General features: G+C 34.9%; 1 protein-coding gene and 1 pseudogene across 2 annotated transcripts; one reads left to right on the top strand and one right to left on the bottom strand.

The window, feature by feature from the left end:
- The first annotated feature begins 609 nt into the window (after positions 1-609).
- Positions 610-27,237, top strand: LOC136271014 (exportin-7-like; annotated as a pseudogene). Its single transcript, XR_010708832.1, has 22 exons — positions 610-624; positions 714-1,044; positions 2,779-3,569; positions 4,843-5,472; positions 7,239-7,417; positions 8,402-8,459; positions 8,653-8,781; positions 9,072-9,177; positions 10,031-10,166; positions 10,416-10,489; positions 10,801-10,945; positions 11,600-11,759; positions 12,038-12,105; positions 13,069-13,156; positions 13,461-13,533; positions 13,752-13,759; positions 14,038-14,224; positions 23,813-23,951; positions 25,283-25,437; positions 25,752-25,850; positions 26,272-26,399; positions 26,713-27,237. The product of XR_010708832.1 is annotated as an exportin-7-like (transcript).
- LOC105318487 (uncharacterized) lies at positions 15,831-19,832 on the bottom strand. The gene is made up of 6 exons (XM_066070292.1): positions 19,715-19,832; positions 19,215-19,348; positions 18,959-19,026; positions 18,658-18,749; positions 18,152-18,261; positions 15,831-17,512 (listed from the first exon to the last, which is right to left on the bottom strand). The coding sequence occupies exons 3-6, from the start codon at positions 18,973-18,975 to the stop codon at positions 17,189-17,191; spliced, it is 543 nt and encodes a 180-aa protein (XP_065926364.1). The 5' UTR covers positions 18,976-19,026; positions 19,215-19,348; positions 19,715-19,832; the 3' UTR covers positions 15,831-17,188.
- Positions 27,238-27,941: the final 704 nt, after the last annotated feature.

The raw sequence follows: 27,941 nt of genomic DNA, 5'->3' as shown, positions 1-27,941 counted from the left end.
CTTGTAGTTAAGGGGAGAGGGGGTCCCTCTGATGGGGAGCTAGCTTGTAGGTGGGAGGAGAGGGGGTCCCTCTGACGGGGAGCTAGCTTGTAGGTAAGGGGAGAGGGGGTCACTCTGACAGAAAGCTAGCTTGTAGTTAAGGGGAGAAAAAAAAATGGCCGCTTCCGGTCAAGGCGGTATTTCAAAGCAGGTGATAAATTTAAACAATTCTGTGACAATGCGGTGCCCCAGCGCCACTCAAGTTGACGCACCTCTCTAATGGTGATGGTTTTCTGACTGATTCTATAGGATGTGATATCCAAGAAAAAAACGACGCTTTTGTACGTGTTTTCACTTCGCAAAACGTGAGTAGTGATTATCATAGTATAGATCAGTACACAGTACAGAGGGATATAAATTGAACACTCATAAGTTCGCAAATATCCACTTTTGACGATGTTGGTGATAATGATAGTGCAATTAACCAACCAAGTATCGAAATTCTTGATGCACACCTGCATAACTTACCAAAGGAGATGTACATAGGAAAATTGCTAGAAATGTCTTCAAACGATGAAAATATTATATGCTGGTATAGAAATGTTCTCTGCTCACGAGCAAGATCCCAGAATGACTGTCCAAATGGTAATCTTATTAGCAGAAAAACAACAAAAAGCGGCTCTAGTGCACAGAAATACGCAAGAGATTGTTACACCTTACATATGTTTATTCAGGGTGACGGGACAGGTATAGAGCACGTGTTTGATAAACAGAAAGGCTGCGGTACTGATATGTCTAAAGTTCCGATGATAGAACTAAGGGTTGTAGTACAATCCCTGCTGCAACGTGTGACAGATCTAGAAAAATCTCTGACCGAAAAAGAGAATACTATTCAATCGATGGTATCAAAAATCAAGTTACTTGAATCAGAACACAATAATCTTCAGTCTGATTACGATACTCTGGAAGCAGAGGCGCGCGGAAGGTTCATGAAGTATGACTCCTCCCAAAAACTTAACGCAGATCGAATCAAGCGTATAGAATCAGATCTTGAAAATGTTCACGGTAGTCAAGAAAAAACTCAATGTGAAATTAAAAAACTTGCTAAAATAAGCGGAAACAACAGTAGGCCAAAAAGTCCGGCGAAATCATACGCAAGCGTTCTAAGATCTACCGCCTGTGACACTCCAACGCAAAACTCTTCTGTCTTTCACGATTCGGCGGAAAAGGAGTCGCCAAACGCGCTCAGTAAAAGCATTGGACATAATTTGAAATCAATACGAAAAGAATTAGATAAATCAGATACGGATTTAGATACACGGTATATCAAATCCCCACCATGTGCCCCAACAGACAAAACACAGGTAAATTCGCCACGGTCGAGTAACGATATACAAATCGAATGCTCGCCAGACAGGGGAATCAAATCATTCACGAAAACACAACAATTTCCTGCGGGTGCATCTGGAGAAAAAACTCAGGTAAATTCTTCACGGTCTGCTGACTCTATACAATCCGAACGTACACATGACAGGGACACCAGATCAAAAGACAACCCAAAAGAACTGTGTCGGTCAGTAAAATACAAAGGAGATTAGTGTGTCATCACTGTAGATGAGAAATCTAGCAATCAACCAGAAAAAGACATTTTCCTAGGGGTTTCTTATAGAAAAACAGCGCGATATTACTTATCCGGAATAGACAAACTATCGACAAGCCTGGGTATTCAAAACTATATACAAAGCAAAGGCATCAAAATAACACACTTTGTGCTCTTTAAACCTAAGCCTAGGAGTCGTCTTCTCTCAGCAAAACTTAACGTCCCACTCCAGCATGCAGAGTCCATTGAACACCATGACTTTTGGCCGAATGGTGTGAGGTGCAGAAAGTGGTTAAGCGAACGCCAATGGGAGGAAAAGTGCGCGACCCCCCCTGGCACAAGAAAGTTGGGAGCATGATATTAACGCAAGCTAAAACGGCTAAGAGCCTACAAAAAACAAACAATGGAAAGAATGATCACTTTATTGACTTTTTTACTTCTGTCAACCATGGTATGAATTTTAACATGGAATGTTAGAGGTGCAATGTCATCAACTTTGTGTCTCAATTCCCTTCTAGACAATGCACACTGTGATATTGCTGTTATATCTGAGCACAAGCTAAAAAACCAGCACAACGGCAAAATGTACTTAGATTCTATTCATAAAGACTACTTAAGTATAGTCAAGATCGACGAAAATGACACATATACAACACCTAATGTTTATTTCATAGGTAAAGGTGGAGTTGCTATCTTGATAAGAAAATATGTACAATGAAAGAAATCAAAATTGATTCAAAGCGGGTTATTGGAGTAGAAGTTCAATGTAATAATGAGAGCATGTATATTTTTGGTGTATACTTACCGGCGGATAGTGACATAGATTGCTATACATACGAAGTTAATATTGTTGAAAGTTTATACAATTATTACAATGAGTATGGCCTTGTTGTTATAGCAGGTGACATTAACAGCAGCTGTATCAGTTCACTGCACACAAATGTTTTCAAGCATGATATTTTTTCTGGCTTTGTAAATCGCTGTAATATTGCTATACCTACTGTTCATTTTAAGATTCTTGGTGAAACCTTTTCTTTTTTTACCAAAATGTACCATGTTAGACTATATTTTGTTCAACAAATGTTTAATTGACAAACTCGCAATGTACAAAATATTTACTGAAGGTTCACTTTCCATAACGTCAGACCACTTGCCTGTATTTGCAGAATTAGATCTCAAATGTACTCACCATTATTTAGTCCGCCCCAACTTACAGCTTCCAGCATGGCACAAGGCAACATCTGATAACATTGTACAATACAAAGAGCATCTCGAAACCCCCACAATAAAACTGATGGAGCGTGAAATCTATACTCCTGCTGATACCGAAGTATTCCTTAGTGATCTTGTCAATATTCTTTTAGACTCTGCAAGCGTTGCTATACCTCACTCTGGTTTCAATCCATACACGCGTCCGGGCTGGACTAGAGATGTCAAAGAACTACACACTAAAGAAAGACAATTGCGCCAAATCTGGATCTCAGAGGGTAGGCCTAGGGGGATGATACACGAATCATACCGCAATTATAAACGCGCTAAGAGACACTTTCGGACTGTCCTAGACATGGAGTTCGAGAACCACATGAAAGGCGTATATCGCGACTTGGACACAGCAGCCGAGTGCGATATACGCCTCTTCTGGAAACTGGTGAAAAAGCAGAAAAAGAGAACTTCACGCACGTATCCCGAAATTCACGGAGACGATGGTGCTATTTTCAAAGACCCTGAAGGTGTAGCTGAAGCCTTCGCAATGTACTACGAAAAAATATACACTACTTCCGAAGATGACACCTTTGATGAACACTTCCGCCAGTTCATCGAAAGCAAGTACAGACACATAGAGGAAGAGTTTACTAAAGTTTCTGGAAATATCCCCGGCGGACCAATAACTACAGATGATCTCTCGCCAGTTGTTAACAACCTGAAGAGAAGAAAATCCCCAGGCCCGGATAGGATAACATACGAACATATTATCTTTGGGGGGAAGAAAGTACTTAGATGCATTGTTAAACTTTTTAATGCAATTATTCTACATGGGAAAATACCCCCAATATGGAAACAAGGGCTCATAGTTCCTTTGTATAAGGGGGGTGACAAACAAAAGACTTCTACAAATAGCTACAGACCAGTTGCACTGCTCTCTTGTTTTCTTAAAATTTTTGAAAATGTTCTTAATAGTAGAATATCAAAGTATGTTTTAGATAGTCAATGCTTTCCAAACAAACAACAGCAAGGTTTACAAGAAAAATTAGGTTGTTTAACCGCATCGTTCAACTTGCAAGAGACTGTTTACTATAATTTAGAACAGGGAAGTAATGTTTTTGTAGGATTTTTAGATAGCTCAAAGGCATTTGACACTGTCTGGAGACATGGTCTCCTCTTCAAGTTGTACAACTTAGGTGTTACTGGCAAGCTTTGGACAATTATTAATGACTGTCACAGTAATACATCTAGTTCTATTGTTGTTAACCAAACTCAGTCAAGATGGTTTAATGTTTTGCAAGGCGTACGACAAGGTGGGGTGTTATCCACATTTTTGTACTGAGTATTTATTAATGATTTAGTCAATAGCATAGAGCAACTTTACACATGTACAAAGTTACTAAACATTATATGTAACTGTCCTTCTCTGGCTGATGACATATCATTGATTGCTTTAACACCAAACTCTCTACAGAATATGTTGGATGTAGCAAATACTTATTCCAGAAGATGGCGATTTAAATTTAATGCCAACAAATCCAGTATTCTGCAGTTCCGTTCGAAAGGAAATCAGCTTAAAGAAGGTAGCATATGGACTCTAGGCAACACTCCTGTACCATGTTCAGACTCCTGCACCCATCTAGGCATAATCATCAACAGTAAATGTTCTCTGTCAGAACGGATAAAATCTGCCTGCAGGAAGGGTAGAAACTCATTCTATGCCCTCACAGATATTGGATCCCCGTACCTTAATCCTTTAACGTTAGCCAACTTATACAAATCCGTAGTCCTTCCATCTGTTTTGTACGGCTGCGAACTCTGGAACAATCCTACCGCCGCTGATTGCCAACGCCTACAATTTTTCAGCACTCTATCTGTAAATCGGCGCAGAATCTTCCAAGTCGAACAAGATCCGACATGTGTGAAAGCCTTCTCAATATCCTTCCTATTTCTACAGAAATAGACACACGTAAACTTCTGTTTTTGGACGACTGTGCCGGATGTCCTACCAAACTCTTCCAAAGCAAATTTTTCTCGTAAGACTGTTTTCCTACTTTAAGGGATTGGGGAAGAGCCAACGCGGATTCATTCCAGATGTCATAAATTTAATGAACATTTACGATCTCCTGACTTACCTGTATCAGTGGGTTGAGAGCGGTTCCTTTCCATCCCAACTATCCTGGAAAAACATTGTAAGATCTACAACCATCAGAGCTCACAAAGACCTGCGACAGTACCGGATGTCTAATGACATAGACTTTTCTCGATTTCTGGCAGTCTTTAGTGAACAGGATCCTTCTAACTTCTGGCGAGCACCGAAGAACTGCTACGAGATCCGGTTGTGGAAACTTATCTGTAAACTTGTGACCGATCGTCCTCAGAGTTCTCTGAATGTTTGTCATCTGTGTGGTGCACCTTTCTTTAACCTAGCAGCAAATGTTGCATGTTCTTGTGCAATAACCCTCGGCACTCGAAACAATTGGTGGACTGATATTATAAATAACTTTACCATCCATCTGTCTGCAGAACTGTGTGCCCTCCCTGACAACGACTTGCTTCTCATCCTCTTGGGTCAGCAACCAAACACGGAACTGGACGCTTATGTCACCGAGACTTTCCGTATCAAGAACTTTAAGCTGATACAAGATACTTCAGCCCAGTATAATCAGCTCATGCGCCGTCATCATGATGTAACGAATAGGGCCAATTAGTAAACCCTGTGTCGTGACCTGATATACATGTATATAACATTCGTAAACTTTCATTTTGTGTGTTTGTCCTTGTTTCTTTTCTTTTTTTTTCTCTGTCTTTCTTCACTTTCTCTGTAATTGCTGATTTGTATTGGTTAAATTAATTGTATTCATTTGAAATTATCTCAGTCATGAGGAAATAAAGTATGAATGAATCAAATCATAGTAATTGCTAAGCTTTCTGCACTTGAGATCCCCCTTTGAAGTCCGACACGAGACAGGTGCATGCCTCTGACACCGGAAATTGTTAAACAAACATTGACCACGCGCCGAGTCAACAGGTGGCTGGTTACGTAATGGCGAATACACTGGCGATGGTCAGAGTGGGTGATTATTTTAATGCATGGGAATAAAATATTTCTGTCAAAGTAAGTTTAATTTTGCATAACACGCGATATCGGGAATTACTTACAACGCAAGCGACTTTGTAGATGTTGTCGGTATTTGAAAATATGATGCATAAGTATAAAGAGTAATTGTTTAAATGTTAATCATTAATAATAATTGGTAGGAATATCGGGGACATCGTGGCATCATACACTGATAATGTTACTGCAGTTTTATACACCATTTTGAAGCGATAAGTTCGACGTGTCGTCTGAATCGACGTATCGTAGGATTTTGTTAAAATTTTGGCTAAAAATGAGCAATTCGACGAGTCGTCCGCATCGACGAGTCGTCGGGAAAATACGGTACTTAGTTCTTGTTATTTAGATTTGTTATTTGTGGGATCAAAAAGAATGAAAAGAAAAATTAAAGTACATGTGTTTTTATTACTTATTATTGCATATTGCTTTGCTGCTGTCTGTCGGTCGGTTGGTCTGTCAGTCGATCGGTCCACCAAAAGTTTCCATTCATTTTCTTCGCAAAGGATGCACATATTGAAATGAAATTGGGTATACATGTTTATCATAATAATATCTAGGTCAGGTTTAGGTTTTGGTAGGTTCAAGCATTTTTTGACAGAGTTATGTGCCTCAGTAGTTTTCGTTCATTTTCTCACAGTTCTTTCCAAGGGAGGGAGGCATAAGTGTTTTACCAACATCTCTTGTTTATTGTGACTTAAATGTTTGAAAGGGGGAAGAATTTGTAGCGAGTGACTTCCCCCAATGCTACAAAATACTTATTTACATGAATTATTCTTAAAAAATAACCAATATTTTATTAATGTTGAAAATAAACTGAAATATATGAGTGATTGGAAATTTGAAAAGATTAAGGCTTGAAATACAAAATCCCATGTAATGTTGCAGGCTTTGTCTGATCTGAGTAACTACCATGAGTTTTGTTGCCTGTTAGCAAGGCTAAAAACAAATTATCAGCTGGGAGAGTTAGTCAAGGTCACAAATTATCCGGAACTGATCAAACGGATTGCAGAGTTTACTGTGACAAGTCTGAATGAATGTGCTTTTTTGCAATGGTGGATTATTCAAGTGTCCTTTTATAACAGAAATTAGTGATAAGTGTAATAAATTATAATTTGGCGTTGGACAAGACCAAATGGCATTGCATGCTAAGTGTACCTGGTAGATGATCACACAGAGCCAATTAACAGTTGAGGATTCAAACCAGCAACACTTCAATTGATGGCTAATCGTAGATTAAATATAGAATTTGTAATTGTGTTTAAACAAGAATACCAGAGATTTAGATAGTGACAATTTAGATAGTGACAATGTAACAAGTATAGGATGCTTGTTTTGTAGCAAATGTGGCAGCAGTTTGCACCTAACAGTGTACACTACCTGTTGAGTTTGTGGCAGAAGATGGTGGCGTCTATGCTGTACGTTAAGGCTAACGAGCCCTACCTGCTGGAGACGTACACACCGGAGATCTTCAAGGCCTACACTATGTCCCGCCTAGAGTCAGTCACCGTTGTCATCAAGTGAGCATTGTCACCATAGTCCTCACACAGCTAGTTCTTGTAATATAGAGCTAGTTCTTGTAATATAGAGCTAGTACTTGTGATATAGAGCTTGTACTTGTAATATAGAGCTTGTACTTGTAATACAGAGCTTGTACCTGTAATATAGAGCTAGTACTTGTAATATAGAACTAGTACTTGTAATATAGAACTAGTACTTGTAATATAGAGCTTGTACTTGTAATATAGAGCTAGTACTTGTAATATAGAACTAGTACTTGTAATACAGAGCTTGTACTTGTAATACAGAGCTTGTACTTGTAATATAGAGCTAGTTCTTGTAATACAGAGCTTGTACTTGTAATATAGAGCTAGTACTTGTAATATAGAGCTTGTACTTGTAATACAGAGCTTGTACCTGTAATATAGAGCTAGTACTTGTAATATAGAACTAGTACTTGTAATATAGAACTAGTTCTTGTAATACAGAGCTTGTACTTGTAATATAGAGCTAGTACTTGTAATACAGAGCTTGTACTTGTAATACAGAGCTAGTACTTGTAATACAGAGCTTGTACTTGTAATATGGAGCTAGTTCTTGTAATACAGAGCTTGTACTTGTAATATAGAGCTAGTACTTGTAATATAGAGCTTGTACTTGTAATATAGAGCTAGTACTTGTGGTATAGAGCTAGTTTATAAGTCATGCTTGTAAATGACATGTTAAAAAAAAATCTTAACAAAAAGTGGATCTTAACTTAATTTAATATAGATTGCCTGGTACACACGTGCTAAGAAATATACACTTTAGAAGGCTCAAAGACTTCTAACTGTACAGTACCTGTCAGTAACAATGTAGAGGGTGGATCTAATTGTACATGTATGTTACTATGTAGAAGATTGATTTCTTTTAAGATGATAAACTATGTACATCTACATTGTATAAGTATTTTGATTGAATTCTTAAGTGTTGCATGAAAATATAAATTCTTTACAACATTGTAGAGACGGATTAGAAGATCCATTAGAGGACCAGGGAATGATCAATCAACAGCTGGACCAGGTAAGCTAGGATTTAGTACAGGACAACATGACCTCTATTTCTGATAGATAATGAATTTCAAGTAGGACAAAATCAAATGCACTGAAATATGCATGTTTTTTCTTTGCTGGATGCATCAGATTTAACAGATATAGTATTGTTTGTGTGTATTGTATGGTGTAAAAGTTTGTAACGGTGACATTTTGGTTGATAGCTCTCTACCATTGGGAGGTGTGAATACGAGAAAACCTGTGGTCTCCTGGTTCAACTGTTTGATGAGGCAGCCCAGCGGTATCAGGAGGCCATCAATCTACCCAGGGGGTAGAGATTACGATACAAGAAGGTGAGGTTATCTCCATGGTGATCAAGGTCATTTTATGGTGACATGATGAATACCTAAGAGAGAGAAAGAGAGAGAGAGAGTACTATTTAATATAAAGATGATATACAGGTAGAGATAAAAATAGTAAAAGTAACAGGAAAAAATCACATTAGGAATGAGGCTCCATTGGTGCAAGTTTCTGTAGACAAATATCAGAAAGATTGTAAAATCTGTTGTTTCTACTCTTGTTTAAGGTTGATTATTTTGGTTAGTATAGGTATTTATTTAAACCTGTGCTTTCACTCTTTCAGGTCGATTATCTTGGTTAGTGTACATAATAGGAGCTGTGATAGGTGGTCGGATCTCTTTCGCCAGCACAGACGATCACGACGCCATGGACGGGGAACTGGCTTGTAGGTAAGTGGAAAGGGGGTCCCTCTGACAGGGAGCTATCTTGTAGGTAAGGGGAGAGGGGGTCCCACTGACAGGGGGCTAGCTTGTAGGTAAGTGGAGAGGGGGTCCCTCTTACAGGCAGCTAGCTTGTAGGTAAGTGGAGAGGGGGTCCCTCTGACAGGGAGCTATCTTGTAGGTAAGGGGAGAGGGGGTCCCTCTGACAGGGAGCTTGTAGGTAAGGGGAGAGGGGGTCCCTCTGACAGGGAGCTAGCTTGTAGGTAAGGGGAGAGGGGGTCCCTCTGACAGGGAGCTAGCTTGTATGTAAGGGGAGAGGGGGTCCTTCTGACAGGGAGCCATCTTGTAGGTGGGAGGAGAGGGGGTCCCTCTGACAGGGAGCTAGCTTGTAGGTGGGAGGAGAGGGTGTCCCTCTGACAGGGAGCTATCTTGTAGGGAAGGGGAGAGGGGGTCCCTCTGACAGGGAGCTAGCTTGTAGTTAATGGGAGAGGGGGTCCCTCTGATGGGGAGCTAGCTTGTAAGTAAGGGGAGAGGGGGTCCCTCTGACAGGAAGCTAGCTTGTAGGTAAGGGGAGAGGGAGTTCTTTTGATAATGGGGACATATCATATGGTTTGTGTTTCTGTTGGATCTTCTGGTTCAGTTATATGAACATGCTATTGAAATTCTTATCACCTACATTTAGAACTTATTGGTATCTTTTTTATTTTAAAAGATGTAAATATAGGCTTTGAGGCCCTTTTGTTATCATAAATGTGGGGGAATTTGAAGTTTGCAATGTGTGTTAGTACCTGTATTTATTCTGTACAATAAGGAAGAAAGTAGTGATTTAAGTACCATGGTCACAATGTTTTTCTCATTGCAGGGTTTTACAGTTAATGAATTTAGTGGACTCTAGGATTGCCCAGTATGCCTGTGAAAAATTAGACCTTGCCATATTAAGCTTTTTTGAACAATTTAAGAAAATTTATGTTGGGGACCAAGTTCCTAAAATGTCTAAGGTGAGATACAGATCTTGTCTTGTTTCATAAAACTGTTTTGTTTATAAGGAATAATGTTTAGATGATTTGTCAGAATAATTATCAATTTCAATAGATTTTGTCAAGAAGACTGTTTTATGACGTAGATGAAGTTATCAAAATGATGAACAGTTATCAAAATGGAAAAATTTGCAAATGTTAACAAACATGTCCAAAGATGACATCTATTGCATTAGGTGTATAGGTTCTTTAATGTGTGTTTGCTTGCAGGTTTATCGACGGTTATCAGAAGTGTTAGGATTAAATGATGAATCTATGGTACTGAGTGTTTTTATTGGTAAAATGTAAGTACACATACTTTTATATATTTACTTTCTCTGTGCATGTTTTATTTAACTAATATGAGAAATGCTGAATAAACATTTTTAAGAAAGGAATAGAGAGAAATATTTCAATTTTGAATTTTTTTAACATTAACATTATCAGTAGTGTGTAGATTTTCGTACTGATGTGATATTTTTTCCATCAGTGAAAGGATACTATACATTTAGCTCTTTTGTCGTGTTATTTTGACAATTGTTTTCTGTGCAATTGAAGGTTTTAGATATTAAATTTATGTTTGTAGAAATAATTAAATTTAGATTTGTGTTTGTAGAATTACAAACTTAAAATACTGGGCCCGAAGTGAACAAATAACATGGAAGACCCTGCAGCTTCTAAACGATCTGTCCGTGGGCTACAGCTCTGTCCGAAAGTTAGTCAAGCTAGATGCTGTACAGTTTGTTTTAAGTAATCATACGGTAAGTATTTAACAGTCGCTCACTAAAGTTAGGTATCAAATTGCTAATTACAAGTGTGTAACTGTTTGGAGAAAGAATTCCTACTAAAGAAGCTTTTATGGCTTGATTTGTAGGCAAAAACTGAAAATGGAAATATGTTTGATTGTTAACGAGGCTTGATGGTCGACAAATTAACCATCAAATCTACCTAGGATTTTAAGATATGATTTGTTTAGCTATAGACTGTTATTTAGTGAAGAAAAAATGCATATTTCATTTTACTTGTTAATTGTGGGTAATTTTCTTTACTTTTATATAGAGCTCTTTTTCTAAAGGAGGTCAATACAGGCTGAAAATGGCCTTGACCATTGTGCCCTCTTAAAATACTCCTATAGTAAATTAGAAAATATTTTAAGTCGATCTGACCTTATATGGTAATTTTGGTGAATTCCAAATTTTTTGGGGGGCAATTGGCCTTATAAACATACCGCAAACATTTTTCATTTGTTTGAATTAAAAATCTACCGAAATATTTTAAACCACTGATTGAAAGTCAATGAGAAAAACCTTCTAGACACTCAAATATATTGAATTTGATTAATCTGAAATGCTGTAAGATTACCCTGGTTGTAATCATGTCATCTTATAGAAATCGCTAACTAATTTGATTTTCAGAATGAACATTTTCCGTTCTTGGGTTTGAACGCGAACAACCGTTCGTTTGCTGACATGAGGTGTAGGACCACTTTTTACACAGCACTGGCTCGCCTGTTAATGGTCGACCTCAGAGAAGATGACGAGGACAAATTTGAAGAATTCATGGTCCCTTTAACATGTAGGTGCTTCATTTATATATGTTAATATGTTGGCTCTGACATTCATGTCTTTGTCTTTAACTTAGTCATTCTTAAAGTTCAAGAATGAGTAATGATATTTATTTTTATCCAAAGAAAAAAACTGAGGCAGTTAAGAATATAATGAATTATGTAATTTGCAATACTTTGTACATTTACATGTATATTTCTCCTACAAATGCTGTGTTCCCTATATCCTGTGTTAATCATTCTCTGCTATTTGTCTCAGACTAAACCAATCGCTTGCTTTCTTTGACAGCTGCGTTTGAGTCGGTGGGCACAATGCTGACAAACATGGACACGCCCCAGAAAGAGGAAGAAGCCAAGGTCAGTGGGGGTATACTTTATAAAGATTTTAATTTGTCCATTAATAAATTTTGTGAATTGCCAAGTGATAATAATTACCTGCCAACAAATCTCTTTGTTTTGTTTGAAATCATTAATAAAGGCCTGGTCCCCTAAATTAGTCACCATGAACTAGTTTACCTATCTGAGGTACAGAATGAAATTGTTATGAATAAAAGATGGTTTACAAAATTATTTTGAAATTGTTTGTATGTTATTTCTATGACACCAAATAACAAGAAATAGTCTGTTCTGTCCAGAAATAGAATGGCTTTAGAATGAATGCTGAACTTGGAAGAATTATGCTAGTCTTTTTATATGTATCCGTTTCCATACCAGGTCCTATAGATTTGCCAGACTTTTTCTCGTGGTGGAGCAGAGAAATTGGGTTATCAAAACCTGTTTATTACAAACTCTCCTAAACCATATTGTCATAAACACTTTCCTAATGTTATCATTTATTGATAAAGATTAAAGATAAAGTATTATATAAATAGTGCCTGTTTGGGAGGGTACATGTAACTGTTGAAATTGACACCCCGAGAAAACTATTGTCAACCGACGCGAAGCAGAGGTTGACAATGGTTTTCGAGGGGTGTCAATTTCAACAGTTACCCTCCCAAACAGGCACTATTTATTTTATTATACTGAATGTTCTATTTTTAAAGAAAATTTTACTGCTTTTTTATACAAATGAAGTGAATTATACGGCGAACCGTACGCGCATAATTTACGCGCATGTCACAATTCGTTGTGTTACCCGTTGCCAAGTGTGTTGCTAAAGCAGAGGGTAATAGAACGGATTGCCAACTGCATCTAAACCAATCAGATTTAAGTATTTAACATGAAAGAATATGGTAATAATATTAATTGGTGTAGTCCATTTCTGCCACTAACCGTACATATTACACACACTGATAATTGTGGTTTGTTTTGTTTTGACAGAGAGCGGTGGTAGGACTTGCCCGAGATTTGAGGGTGTGGCATTCGCCTTCAACACCAAAACAAGCTACATGATGTTTTTTGATTGGATGTATCCTTTATGGGTTGCATAGTGTGTTATTGAGTTACATTTTTTTGGTCACAAGGAAAAGGACCAGTACATTTATTACAGTGCCTTTATTCAAGCTTTTGATGGAATTGATTTTATTTTTTTATGTCAGCAAATAATCTAAATACAAATGCAGAGTAGCCCCCCCCCCCCATTCCTCTTTTCCTATTAAAAAAAAATCCACAAAGTAATAACTAATGTCAAATATTTTGTTGTTAAATAAAGCTGTATGAGATGTAGATATCGGAGAACTTTGTTGTGAGATGTTGAGCTTAACAGTTTATAGCTACCCGTCCTACACGCCCATTCTGCACCGGACGATCGAGGTGTGGTACCACGACCCGGCGGTCACCACCCCCGTACTCAATTGAAGGTACAGAGGTCAGCAAAGTGATTGACAGCTACAGTGAGGGCCATTTTATGTAAATACCATTATGTATTAAATGAACATTCACATTATATGACCTCTTGTCCTATAAAATTAATTACATGTACATGGAATTAAATGTTTTTGCTCCTTACTAAGTTCCGTGAGGAAAATATGATTGCAAATGTAAATATGTTGATTTGATTAAAGTTTATAAGGTTTGCACTCTCTTTTTTACAGGGTCAAGAATATTAACAATAGGAGAAGTTCAAAGGATCAAGTCTACACCATGAAATATCCTTTACATTACATGTATTATGATTGTTCTTCGATAAAATATGTTTTTCAGGTATCTGGGCTTTGTATAAAATGAAAAATTTGAACAGTTTAAAGAGAAATTATAGATCTTTCAGCTTTTATTTGGAATTAATTGGCTGCTAGGTGAAATATTATGAAGTTATAACACGAGAGCTATGTTTTGATGTTGTAAAACGAGAGTTAAAGTTTCCTTAACCTGTCCTACATTGAAAGGAATCTCGGTGTGCTTCTCCATGTTGAAGGCAGCCCTCTGTGGGAACTATGTCAACTTTGGAGTGTTCCGTCTGTATGGAGATAACGCGCTGGACAAGGCGTTTGGAATGTTTGTCAAGCTCCTGTTGTCTGTGTCCCAGAACGACCTGATGGTTAGTGTTGTTTCGGGATCTATTCGACTATAATTACATGGAATTATAAGAGTAATGGGGAGGGAAGTAGGGATGTATTCTACTATAATTACATGGAATTATAAGAGTATTGGGAAGGGAAGTAGGGAATTAATCTACTAAAATTACATGGAATTATAAGAGTATTGGGAAGGGAAGTAGGGATTTATTCTACTATAATTACATGGAATTATAAGAGTAATGGGGAGGGAAGTAGGGATGTATTCTACTATAATTACATGGAATTATAAGAGTATTGGGAAGGGAAGTAGGGAATTAATCTACTATAATTACATGGAATTATAAGAGTATTGGGAAGGGAAGTAGGGATTTATTCTACTATAATTACATGGAATTATAAGAGTAATGGGGAGGGAAGTAGGGATGTATTCTACTATAATTACATGGAATTATAAGAGTATTGGGAAGGGAAGTAGGGATTTATTCTACTATAATTACATGGAATTATAAGAGTATTGGGAAGGGAAGTAGGGATTTATTCTACTATAATTACATGGAATTATAAGAGTAATGGGGAGGGAAGTAGGGATGTATTCTACTATAATTACATGGAATTATAAGAGTATTGGGAAGGGAAGTAGGGATTTATTCTACTATAATTACATGGAATTATAAGAGGAATCGAAAGGGAAGTACGACTTAAATCTGATAAAAAATAATTTCAAGAGATAACAAAACGTGCTTTAAACAAGGGGAAACAGTTTTTAGAAGTTTTGATAAATGATTTGATCGATGTTCCGTAAGGTTAAACAGCATACCATCATTCACTTAATTGTTTTGTGAAGAGACTGTATATGAATAAGAAAAATACACTCACTGCACGAAAAATCGCCTTTTGTTTATCCAAAAGATAACCAAATGGCTAACTTTTGTTTACCTTTTTACACCTTTTAAATATCTTTTATATTTTGTGGAAAGGTATAAAAGTTAATATTTTGTTCAACTTTTGAGCATAAAAAAGATATCCAAAAGGCCCACTTTTATAAATCTTTTAAAAATAGAAATGCTATCTTTTATTACCTTTTAACTCAAGAAAAACAATCTTTCAACACCTTTTCAACTAATGCAGTTTGGACTTTTATCATCTTTCTTATTTTGAAAGATTTACTTCTGTCAACTTTTAAAACCTTTTGTTATCTAATATGCATCGCTTATATACTCCCAATCTGCCTTGTGATATATTACAAAATATCACCTTTAACAATCTTTAATTCATCTTTTATACCTTTTTATGTCTATTGATTACCTTTCTATTAAAAAAAAGGTCGTCTTTTGTTACCTTTTTTTTTCTTTTATCCTTTTATATAATCTTATGTTTGACAGCAGTTTGTCATCCTGAATCTTGTACTTGGAGTATTTTCTACCCTTTTCTGCCTTTCGACCAGTGAAAATATTACCTTCAGTCAGTTTTGGTTCACAATTTACATTAAGTTTTAAATGCCTTTCTCATAATGACAAACTATATTAGTCAATTAATGTAATGCTAAATACAATTTTAAAATGAATATATTAATAAAAAATATCAATTGATTAAACAACAAATTTATTCTTTAAAAAAAAACCCAATTATATCATAATAACATTTATAATGACTAGAGATTAGATTGCATGTTTACATCTAGGTTTCAAATGGCAAGAATACACAACATGAATAATTTTAATACAAATATGGTAATCAATGTAAGCATATTGATGAAACTTGTTAAAAGAAATCATTGAAGAGGTGATCAACATTACAGGTGGTCTTTATAACAATCTTGAAACTTACAAAATCTATATATACCAGTACATGTTCTTCTCTAATCACAGTACATACTAGTTGAATTTTTCTATGATTGCTTACAGCTAAAACCAAACAAATTAATTTTACAAATTAGGTTAAATAAATGATTCAGAAATTTGTTAAGAGGCAAAAAAAGAAGCTAAAATGACCCCCTAGTTTCATAAATCGAATATTCAATTTTGACAAACATATACAGCAACTTGAGTGAATAAAAAAACCTTCAACACTACATACAGTTATATATAATACAGATACATGTACTAGAGTCAATAAAAATCCTTCAAATTCATCACTACATATATATATATAGTTATATACATATGTATATGTAAACTTATACAATTAATTTTTCTTTCAATGAACATGCATATTGTCTTCTTAGAACTTTTGGAAAATTGTCATTGAAAAAAAAAATGAAAATGTTTTTATGCATGCATGTACAATGTATTTTATAAAAAAATTAGCAAATAAAATAAATCTATATACATCCATGTATCTGTACATACCAGATACATGTAAATAGAACAGTTAAAGATAATGTGTGATCTTAAATTGAGTTTTTCATTTCATACAATTTAATGCACATGTATATTTCCACATACATGTATAATTTTAAAAAATATTTAATTGCATGATTTTCAAGTTGGTATCAAATTACTGAGTGCATAAATCTCATTAAGTTTTAACATCAATGGCATGCAATTCTTTAAAGGTATATACGGTCAAACTTCAGTCATCTCGAACTAGATGGGACTGTTTAAAAACTTTGAGATATCTGAGTATTCGAGATTTTTCAACAAAGAAGCAAACTAAATAAGATATTATATGGCCATTCAACATATTATCAATATCCTTGACAAAGAGAATGATACAAAAATATTTCATACAAACATATATATATAAGCATTGAATGCTTAAGTAACAGTCCACATAAAATTCAGACAAAGGGTGATACATATAATTGAACAAGCTGAAGACATAGTTATGAAAAGAATTTGTAATATTTCCACGAGGATAAATAAATGAATATTTGATATTGTTGAAATTCATTTGATGGTTCAATGAAGTAAAATGAAACTTTTTTTACAAGATTTTGATCATAAAAAATGCCACAATATATACCTTTAAAAAAATGAAACAACTTAATCTTTTTTTACCATCCAAGGACACACCTCTGGACACGTAGGAGTTGGCTTAATATTAATTGCCCCAACACTCCTAGATTGTAGCATCCTCCTACTTTTTACCGAGCAAATCTCCAGAAAAGTTTTATCTAGGTGGGACTTCACCTTGGCAAGTTTATCGCTCTGCCACGAGAGTGGATGGGAGATGAATCCACCATCACACTCCTCATCACTGGAGGTAAACTCCACCTTTAAGATGTTTCTTACTTGGGCCCTTCTCATCTCATTTTCCCACCCCCTACTTGCAAGGTGTTCCAGTGCATTTTTTCTCCTCTTTGCTTTCTGTAGAGGATTGAAATTAAATGTTTTAATTAATTAAATACAGTACATTGCAGTGATGCAGATCAAGAATGAAAAATTGAGGTGGTATGAGACACCTGCTGATATTAATGTGGATAAAAGTACATTATCATCAAAATGCTTTTACCATTTTAGAATTTTTAAAATTTACAGTGTCTGACAAAAAAAAAATATGATTTAAATTATTTTGAAAACATTAAGGTACGTTAAATTTAATTAAAAGTATAAAAGTCATTGCGGAATTCAAACCTCATGACTTACAGATACGTAGCTAATGCTTGAACCCATTGCGTTACACTGTTGGATAACAAATTTGGTAAAGAAAACTTTAAAATAAAATTATACATGTCATGCGCGGATCTAGAGGGGGGGTCGGGGGGGTCCCGACCCCCCCCCCCCCTGGAAAATGAAAATTTATTAAATTTACATAGTAAAATTATCGCGAAAATATGCCTCGGACCCCCCCTGGCAAACACAATTATCCTTCGGACCCCCCCTGGAAAAATTTTCTGGATCCTCGCATGCATGTACTTCATTTTATAGTTTATTTCGATTGGAGGTATGTCACAATAGAAAGGTGTCCCATACCACCTTAAGTAAATATGAATATGTTAATGTTACCTCCTTCTTTCTTTCATAAACTACTCTCTTCTGCTTTTGCTCCTGCAATTTATTTTTCGATTTGAGGACTGACTCCTGCCGTTTACAAATAAAGTATCTCTTTATGCCACCTAAGAAAAAAAAAATAAAAATCAGCTGTGCACATGCGAACCTTGTAATGAATCACCTATCAGATGCATGGAGTTTGCAGATGACATGTACACTTACTTGGGGTGGAGTGTATTTAAATGAGAACTTTACAATTGTGATGATTTTTTTGTATTTGAGAAAGCAGATAATTCTTAAAGGAGTAGCAAATGAAAACAAACAGACTGAGTGAAAACTATCAGGTAGATACTGCGATTAGGATGCATGCTATATTTGTTTGGAAGAAGAAAAACCTATGTCACCATTTTTCTCCAGAAAGTGGGAAAAAATCCTAATTTATCAGCTCTTGATTCAATTATACATTAAAGAAATTACACAAACATGTAAACTATGTGCATGAAAGTGACAGTAAAACTTACAGTGGATGACCCTCTCTTCAACATCAGAGCTCCAGCCCTTAACAAACATCAAAATATGGTTGGTCATTTCGATGTTTTCATCATCTTGCTGTCTGAAATTGTTACTTTATAATAAATATAAAAACAATCATTTGACTTTTTAAAAGTTTTAAAACTTATTATGTGATATATCAAAAGTTAGTTATTTATAATTGCTGTGAATTTCTAATGTCTCACTTTAATTTCTTCATAATTTTAACCTATAAAAGCAGCCATTTAACAAATATTTATGGATGTGTTTCTATATAGTTTCTATTCTTACTTCTTTTTGTCAAACATCCAAGTATATCCCCGTTTGAGTCCATCGCTGTAGCCATCCCTAATTGCATTCTGCAACAACAAATGTGATAAATATTATATTATTGCCAGCGATTCGTCCTAGATTTCTAAATACACCATGTGTGTGGGTGTGTGTGTATATATATAAATAGAATAATCGAATAGAAAAATTAAAAAAATTAAATTAAATTAAAATTAAATCATTGCTTTATTGTTTAAAAATTTGCACATGTACTTACTCGTATACTAGGTGGTACGTATACTTTTTCTTCCCGTGTTTCTTCCTTCTCCTGTTCTTTTTTCTCTAACGCCTTGATTCGTTTTAATATTTCATCTTGTTGGAGAAGGATTTTCTCTAACAAACTTGTTGTAGCTATATATAATTAAATAATGATTGAAATTAGATCAAAACTCACAAACATGTTACACAACTGATAATTTTGCACTTCTCATGCTGTTTTTTCTTTTATTTAACTGACCAATAGGGGGACATTCAAGGGGCAACAAGATGTAAAACTCTGTCAATAAACGTTCAGCACAATCTTTGATTAGTTTTAAAATTTAAAGAGACTGAAAGGTACGATGGTCTGAGTGTTTCTAAAAAAATGCCAATACAATTACACAATTAATAATCATCATGTAAAAATGTAACGTTACATTTACAACTTACATTAATTAATCGATTATAAAAAATACATCAAGTGTCCAACTGATAAACGTCGGTTATTGTGTTACTTACATTTATTTGGCTCACAGACAGGTGTTTGATTCACTTTGACCCTTTTACTTGATTGCAGCTGGTGACCAGTCGGTGTAGAAGAAGTACTACTTGCTCTCGAACTGTCATTTCCCTGTAATGAAAAAACAGTCAAGTAATTTCAGCAATTTGGTGATCAGGAGCTTCTTCCATTCGTGTGTTGTGAACATCAGTTTAAATATGTATGTGAATGTTATGGATTTGTCTTTGATATTTTTGGGAATTTTTTAATACAAGACATCTTTTTTTTTGTGCAAAATTAATTTGTTTTCTTGCTTGCCTGTATATGTGTTACAATATGGCATCTGCAGCAAAGCGACCACGAAAGTTTTGTACAGCATGTAAATTAGAGTTTTCCGACCGACATTTTCGGCGACATATGGAAAACTGTGGCAATGATAAGATCAATCTTTCTTCTTCCAATGTATGTACAAGTTCTGATAGCAATACAGATGATGATGATGTTCATCAAGAATCTCCCCTTTTCTCAGATGAGGAAGAAGTTGTGTATAAAAACTATGACTCAAAAAAAAAATATATTGAACACAAAACCTTTTGTAATATTAGTGAGGAAGATGCTGAAACATTTTTTGACATAGACTTTGAGAATGGAAGTGAAATTTTAGAAACCAGTGATTCTGATTCTGATGAGATTGACATTTCAATGGATACAGATCTAGATGTTGAAGAGTCGAAAAAAGCTGTGGTATCCGAGTCAGAATCCATTAATGTTTTGACACGAGTTGTATGTACATTTTTAGTACTGTGGCAATCGGTATACAATGTGTCAGACTCAGCTGTTGAAGCATTATTAAAACTATTTTCAACTGTATTTAATTTTTTAAGTAATTTTTCAGCAGCACTTCAAACAATAGTAAAAATTTTCCCACAGAATTTATACACAATGTCAAAATTTTTAGCCAACAGCAAGTCACAATTTTCAAAGTATGTTGTATGTAGAAAGTGTTTTACATTGTATGACTTGAATGATTGTTTTTTAAGTGTTGAAGGTAGACAACAATCAAAACTCTGTAATCATATGTGCTTTCCAAACCATAGACTTGCATACATGCGTAAAACATGTAAAGAACCTTTACTTAAAGATGTAGGAGAAACAGGTGCTTCAAAATTTGTACCATTCAAAACATATTGTTACAAATCATTAAAGTCATCACTTGAAACTTTTGTAAATCGTGAAGATTTTGAGGATAAATGTGAAAGGTGGAGATCTAGACAAACCCAACAAAATATTCTTCATGATGTTTATGATGGAAATATCTGGAAAGATTTCAATGGTAGAAAATACAATTTTTTTACAGAGGAAGGAAATTATGGTTTAATGCTGAATGTAGACTGGTTTCAGCCCTTTAAGCATACCAATTACTCTGTAGGAGCTATTTACTTATCAGTTTTAAATTTACCAAGAGAAGAAAGATTTAAAAGGGAAAACATTATGTTAATTGGTATAATACCTGATATGAAGAAAGAACCACCAACAAATACATTTCTTCAACCTTTAGTGGACGAACTAAATGATGCTTGGCATAATGGTTTTCATATTAAATCTAGGAAATCCAAAAACCAAACTAAAAAGTTCAGATTGGCTCTCCTTTGTGTAGGATGTGATGTTCCTGCAAGCAGGAAATTATGTGGGTTTTATGGTCACATGGCTAACTTAGGCTGTAACAAATGTGAAAAAAAGTTTCCAGGTGTGTTAGGAGAAAAGATATTTGGTGGTTTTGACAGAAGCACTTGGCCTCCAAGAACAAATTTTCATCACAGGGAAGTTTGTGGGAAAATTTCTAAATGTTCTTTAAAATCTGAAAAAGAAAACCTAGAAAAGAAGCATGGAGTAAGAGTGTCATGTCTGCTAGATTTAGACTATTTTGACCCAATAAGGATGACACCGATTGACCCAATGCACAATCTTTTCCTTGGGACTGCTAAACATATGATAAGTGTATGGAAAACTAAAATGATCTTAAAAGATAGTGATTTTTTAGTTATTCAAGAGAAGATAGAGAAAATTTTCTGTCCATCTGATATTGGCAAATTACCTAAAAAGTTTTCATCCTCTTATGGATCATTTAATGCTGATCAGTGGAAAAATTGGACTCTACTGTTCTCAGTTTATGCTTTAAAAGATGTCATACCCGATGAACATTTAGCATGTAGACGGTTGTGTTCTAGATACATTTCATTAGGAAATGTAAAAGTAGCTGATGGATTATTGGTTAGTTTTTGTAAAAAGTTTGAACAACTTTATGGAGTTGATTTTGTAACACCAAATATGCATTTGCATGGTCATTTGTTAGATTGTTTGTTTGACTTTGGTCCAATCTACTCGTTTTGGTTGTTCAGTTTTGAGAGAGAAAACGGAATACTTGGTTCTTATCCAACAAACAGAAAAAGTATTGAAACCCAGATTATGAAAAAATACTTGAAAGAGAGTTGGGCCAGGGAAAAACAGTCAGATTTTGATGATGATTTTTTGTGTCTATTTAATGACCTGACTAAATTTCATTCTGACAGTGTGCGTGGAACCTTACATCAGCAATTAAAATCAACACAGCATACTAGTAATGTAGAAAAAGCCTCAATTCAAATAAATTTACAATCAGTTGACTGGAGTAATAACAATGGTATCTTTACCAAAAAGTATAAGGGTGAAATATTAACTGATGTTGAGTTGAATGAACTTCAAAATATGTATTCATTTTTGTATGGTGATAAGCAATTGAAATTGTGTACTTCTGTGAAAGTAGGAAAAGAGTTGTACATAAATGGATCTGTTTTAGGCTCAAAGCACGGCCGTAGTGTCCGTTCCTCCTTTATTTTAGCATTCTGGTGTGGAGATGATGGTGAACTTGTACATACTTATAGTGATCTCACACCCCATCCAGGTCAAATTGTCAGATTTCTTGAGCACAAAGTCATGATTGATGGTGAATTAAAAAGTCACTATTTAGCAAAAGTTGTTTGGTTTAAACGTCTACCAAATTCATTGAGATTTTCATTTGGAAAACCAGTGGAAATATGGTATAGAAATCAATTTGAACAGCAGAGTTCATCAATGTATATTCCTGTTCAGAGAATAAAAAGTAAATTTGTGTATGCTACTGAAAGTATTTTGGGAAAAGATGTTATTGTAGTTTGCCCAAGAGAGAGATATATTGTGTGAACTGAATATTATATCCCTGCTTTGTTTTATCATAATTATTGAAATCATTTATATTATCATTTTTATGATGATTTTTTTGACAACACAATGTACATACATTTATTATAAATGTGTTTACCTTGTCATAATTGACTTTCCTTTTTGACTTTTAATTTGTTGTCAAAAGGATTCAAATGAGTTTGTATTTGTATAAATTATACAATTAAATTGATTAAGTACTGGTATGTGTATTTAATTTCAATTTAAGTCACAATTTAATTGTTCAACAATGGTATATCATGTGTGTACATGATAACATGTTATTATATATATCATTATTTCTTAAAATAAATATTGAAAAGATCTAGAGCCATTAATTTACTTATTTGATGATAATGCATGTAGATAATGAAATAAATACATGGGAAAATATGCCAATATATTAAACAGTTGATAAATTTAAAGAAGAAAGGATGAAGTTAACAAATGTGACACTTTACGTGCAATTGATAATTATAAGTTTTCAAGTAAGGAATAATTAAAAAAAAAAAAATTAACATGTATTAATATATTATTCTTTCTAAAAATTCACAAGGTGAAAAATTATCTTTTTAAATATGTCGGCTAATTAAAGTTCATATTTTTTCATCTTTCGAAAACAGAAGGTAATAATCACCTTTTTTAAATATAAAAGTTGAAAAATGTTGACCTTTCGTTAACTTTTCTCAAATTAAAGCTAAAAGATCATCTTTTAGAAATTAAAAGGTAATCAAAGATTCAAGTTCATCTTTTGTAAACATTTTATAACAAATTAAATATAATAAATGGCGTTTTTTCGTGCAGTGACTGTTTATTCATAAATACATGTAATTGAAGGGATGTTTGGTGGTAAGTAATGAGTCTCTCTGTTATTTCCACAGGACTACCCCAAGCTGAGCCAGAACTTCTACAGTTTGCTGGAGTGCCTGGCCAACGATCACATGGCTTTCATCAGTAGCTTAGAACTCCAAGTCTTTCTCTACATCCTGGCCACCATATCTGAGGGTCTTACAGCTCTAGGTAATAATCAAACACTCTGCAATACTTCATGTACTTGTATGGTGTTTATTTTTATTTATTTGTATGTGGGTCATTCTATGGCCAGGTCTTAAAATAAAGAAGAATGTTCATTTTTAATGGGATGGGTGATAAGGGGCGAAGCTCTTCTGGTAGATTTGTGAATTATCTGTCTTTGTTTAAGGGTAACTGTTCCTCTGAAAAATCATTATGTCCCATGGATAAAAAAAATGATCCTTGTCAGTCAATTTCATCTTTAGTGCATTCAGTTATTTATAAATTTTACAAGTTCATTCATTTGGCATATTAGAAATTGAAACATGTAGTTTTGATATGCGGGTATGTATCTGTAAAACTAAGAGGGGGAGAACAGTGTATATAAAAACAGGAATAAAGAGTTTGTTCCTGTTTTAACAGCATACAAATGGAGCTCTATCCAAGGTAAGATGTCAAACTGCTCGGGGATGTGGAATTTATTTTTTAAAGATCAAAATGTCATGCTATGGTTTATTTTATATTTGATGCTGTCTAAAATATGTGTTTTATATGTAGCTTAATAAGAATCTCTAGTTTCATTTAAGTCATCTCAAAACTATATCCCTTGTTGAAAGGTGAAATGGTACTGCTTGGGTTAGTCTCATCTCTTTGTGTTTTAAATAAACACAATATTATATATGTACTTTCATGAGTGTTGTTCATAATTGTAATCTTATGAAATTTTATTTGTGTCTTTCACTATAGATTTCAGTGTTTTTTACCTCTAAGAATTTGATTTCTTAGGACTTCTTAAGTTTCCCAAGCACACGTATCTTAGGGTTTTAGGAAGGACATATTTTTATTGATCATATTGATATCTTTTTGTTATACCTATACCTTTGCTTATATTTTCATTTTGACTATACAAGAAAAAGTTGTAAGATTCATATCTTATGTATGATTATCTATTATTCTTTTATGATTACTGTATAAAGGGTTATTTTTGCCCCGCGTAATTTTCACCCTTCTACTTTTGTAAACAGTTTCGCCCCGTCTTGAATTCGCCCAGATACAGTAACTGTTGTGATTCAAGAGAAATAATTGAAGACATTTGAATTCATTAAGTCTTAAATTCACCCACTGGCAACTAGAGGGAAAGGGGTGGAAATAAAACTGGGGCGAATATTTCCCTGTATTGCAGTAGTTATTGGTGGTTAATGAATTTAATGAAGTTTCCATTGGTATCCCTTACCATTGGACTAAATAAAATCCTCTTGAACTTTTGAATTCTAGGAAATTTACAAAAACTATCTGCCTGTCATTTTGAATGAGTGTAAGTGCGTGTCTCTCTCTGACAGATACCATGGTATGTACCGGGTGCTGTGCCACGCTGGATACAGTCATCACCTATCTGTTCAAGAACCTTACAATCAAAAAGAAGAAACGAAATCACATGCAGCAGAACGAGGCTTTTCTCCGAATCCTAGAACTTCACCCAGAAATCCTTCAGCAAGTAAATGGTCCTTTTTGATATGCTCTTTGGCCTTAGATTTATGTTTCTTCAGACTATTGTAAACCAACTATTCTTCACGACTACTATGCTTTACGATTTAATGGAGATGAACTAGTTAGTAGCAACCAATTTTTATAATCAAGGTGTAGATTATCTAGAAAATAAAATACCAGAGACAGTTGAGGTTTTGCGAACCTTGAGATTTCTTCTACAGGAATAAAAGTTGGTTGATATTATATCTAAAGAATGAAATGTTTACTGACGCCATTTTGACATAATTGCTTAGTAATTAATACTGTCATGCTATATTACAGATGCTGTCTACAGTACTCAATATTATCATGTTTGAGGACTGTCGGAACCAATGGTCCATGTCAAGGCCTTTACTGGGTCTTATTCTACTTAACGAGGAGGTAGGACATTTTTATTTTATAACTTGCATATAAAAAATCAAGGATATGTTGTTCTGTTTCCCTAATAGCGTTCCAAGCAAGTCTTTGTCCGTTTGAACTATTGGTTAGAGAGCTGCAGGTCCATGAAGCTGTTGATGTTGGAAAATGGGAAAGTCCTTGAAAAAAAAGCTCTAGATTTAATATCCATTGCCTCATGAAGAATATTTACTGTAAAAGTGGTTATTTATATGTGCAGGAAATTTACACTAGTTATGCGGTAAGCTTAGAACTGCAAAATATCCCTGTGCCTATGATTAAAAATTACGAGTTTAAATAACCACTTTTACAGTATCGTGCATTGGATAAAAAATGTCAGTGATTAAATTCAATATTTTTATATAAAATTTGCTGTTAGGGTTTCAATGAATTGTTGTATTTTCAGTATTTTAACAAGTTGCGGGACAGCATCATAGCCAGCCAGCCCCCAGACAAACAGCAGGCCATGGTCCAGTGCTTTGAGAACCTGATGAGTGGAATCGAGAGGTCCCTACACACAAAGAATAGAGACAAGTAAGGGGTGTTGAGGAAGAGAGAGAGAGAGAGAGAGAGAGAGAGAGAGAGAGAGAGAGAGAGAGAGAGAGAGAGAGAGAGAGAGAGATTTAAATAATGGATGACATTACTTTCACAATCTTTCACAAGCTGAATTTTGGAGATAAAAATCATAAAAAATTCATAGGGTTTACTATCGAAAAAAAATTAATTCTTTGTAAAGAACATTTGCAAAAAATCAATATAGTCTAAGTACAGGTATTCATCATAAGCTGATACTTCTTTTTAAGCATTTGTAATATAAAATTTATTTTTTGGTTTGTTCACCCTTTAGATTCACACAGAACCTGTCGCTGTTCAGGAGAGACGTCAACGACTCGCTGAAGGCGGCCAACGGACAGAGTCCCACCCACTGTACACAGTTCCTGGACATGATGAGCTAGTACACAGCAGGCTGTATGTCATGTGACCTCATCATGTGATACAGTGAGCCAATCAGACATGTGTTCACATTGACATTCCTTATCATGTGTGAAACAGGCTGCGATTGGGGCATTTGGGGACAATGTGATTGGTTTTGTGGATTTTCAACTTTCAAAGGTGGTGAAATTGGTGCATTGGTCTGCTATCCCTTCTTTTTATATGGATGAGGAACGAGGGTGTTTGGAATGGATGTGACTTAGGTGTAAGGAATCAATTGAAGTGCTAATGGTAATAGACTAGGAGCCGTGGCTGTGTAGGCGTGTGTATATCAGTGCTAACTGTTCATTGTTATGGGTTTTATTATTCAATGTTATAGTGCCATATGTGTGGTACTAATGCACCGCATGGTGTGGAATAAAAATTTAAACAAATGCCACTGCTCTTGCTTATATTTATCATATCTCATATATATTTGTAACATTTGTGGTTTACGTAATATAATGAAGATAGAAGGATGTTTAAGGTTTTACTGGACATTCTGAAATATCTGAATGGATGAATTCTAATGATATTTAAATATAATTGTCACTTTTTAATGTTTAACATTTCAACATAAAAAAAATTGGGGGGGGGGGGGTGGTTTCAATGATAAAAAGGTCAAATGAATAAAGGTGAATACATGTACTTCGTTTCAAGTATATTCTGATAGACGGTACATTGCACTATGAAGCCTTACTACTTGTGTTAAAGATCAAACAATAAAATAATTGCTGCATGAATTATTTAATTGAACTGCAAGCAGGTTAAATATTTAGTATATTTCTTTAAAATGATAGGAAGAAGGCCATAGTAATACTTTAATGTGTAAGGTTCAACCTTTTTGCTCAATGGTTGTAAACATCTTAGCTAGCCAAGGGTTAACCATTTACGTCTACGACGTTACAGAGGAGCACAGTGGATCGTAAACCCCTGGCTAGCGAAGATGGTTTTTAGAGTGGACACTAATAACCCCCTTAACTATATTTTGAGGTCTTTGATTCAAATCTGCAGCTGCGTAGTTCTGTTTTTAGAGATTAAAAACTGCATTGTTCTGGACCTGTGTACGCAATTTGCATTTAAAACATGATGCAAAACCACACA

This window comes from Magallana gigas, chromosome 8 (genome assembly GCF_963853765.1).
Source record: "Magallana gigas chromosome 8, xbMagGiga1.1, whole genome shotgun sequence".
NCBI classification, from domain to species: domain Eukaryota; kingdom Metazoa; phylum Mollusca; class Bivalvia; order Ostreida; family Ostreidae; genus Magallana; species Magallana gigas.
This window is presented reverse-complemented; position numbering and strand designations above follow the sequence as displayed.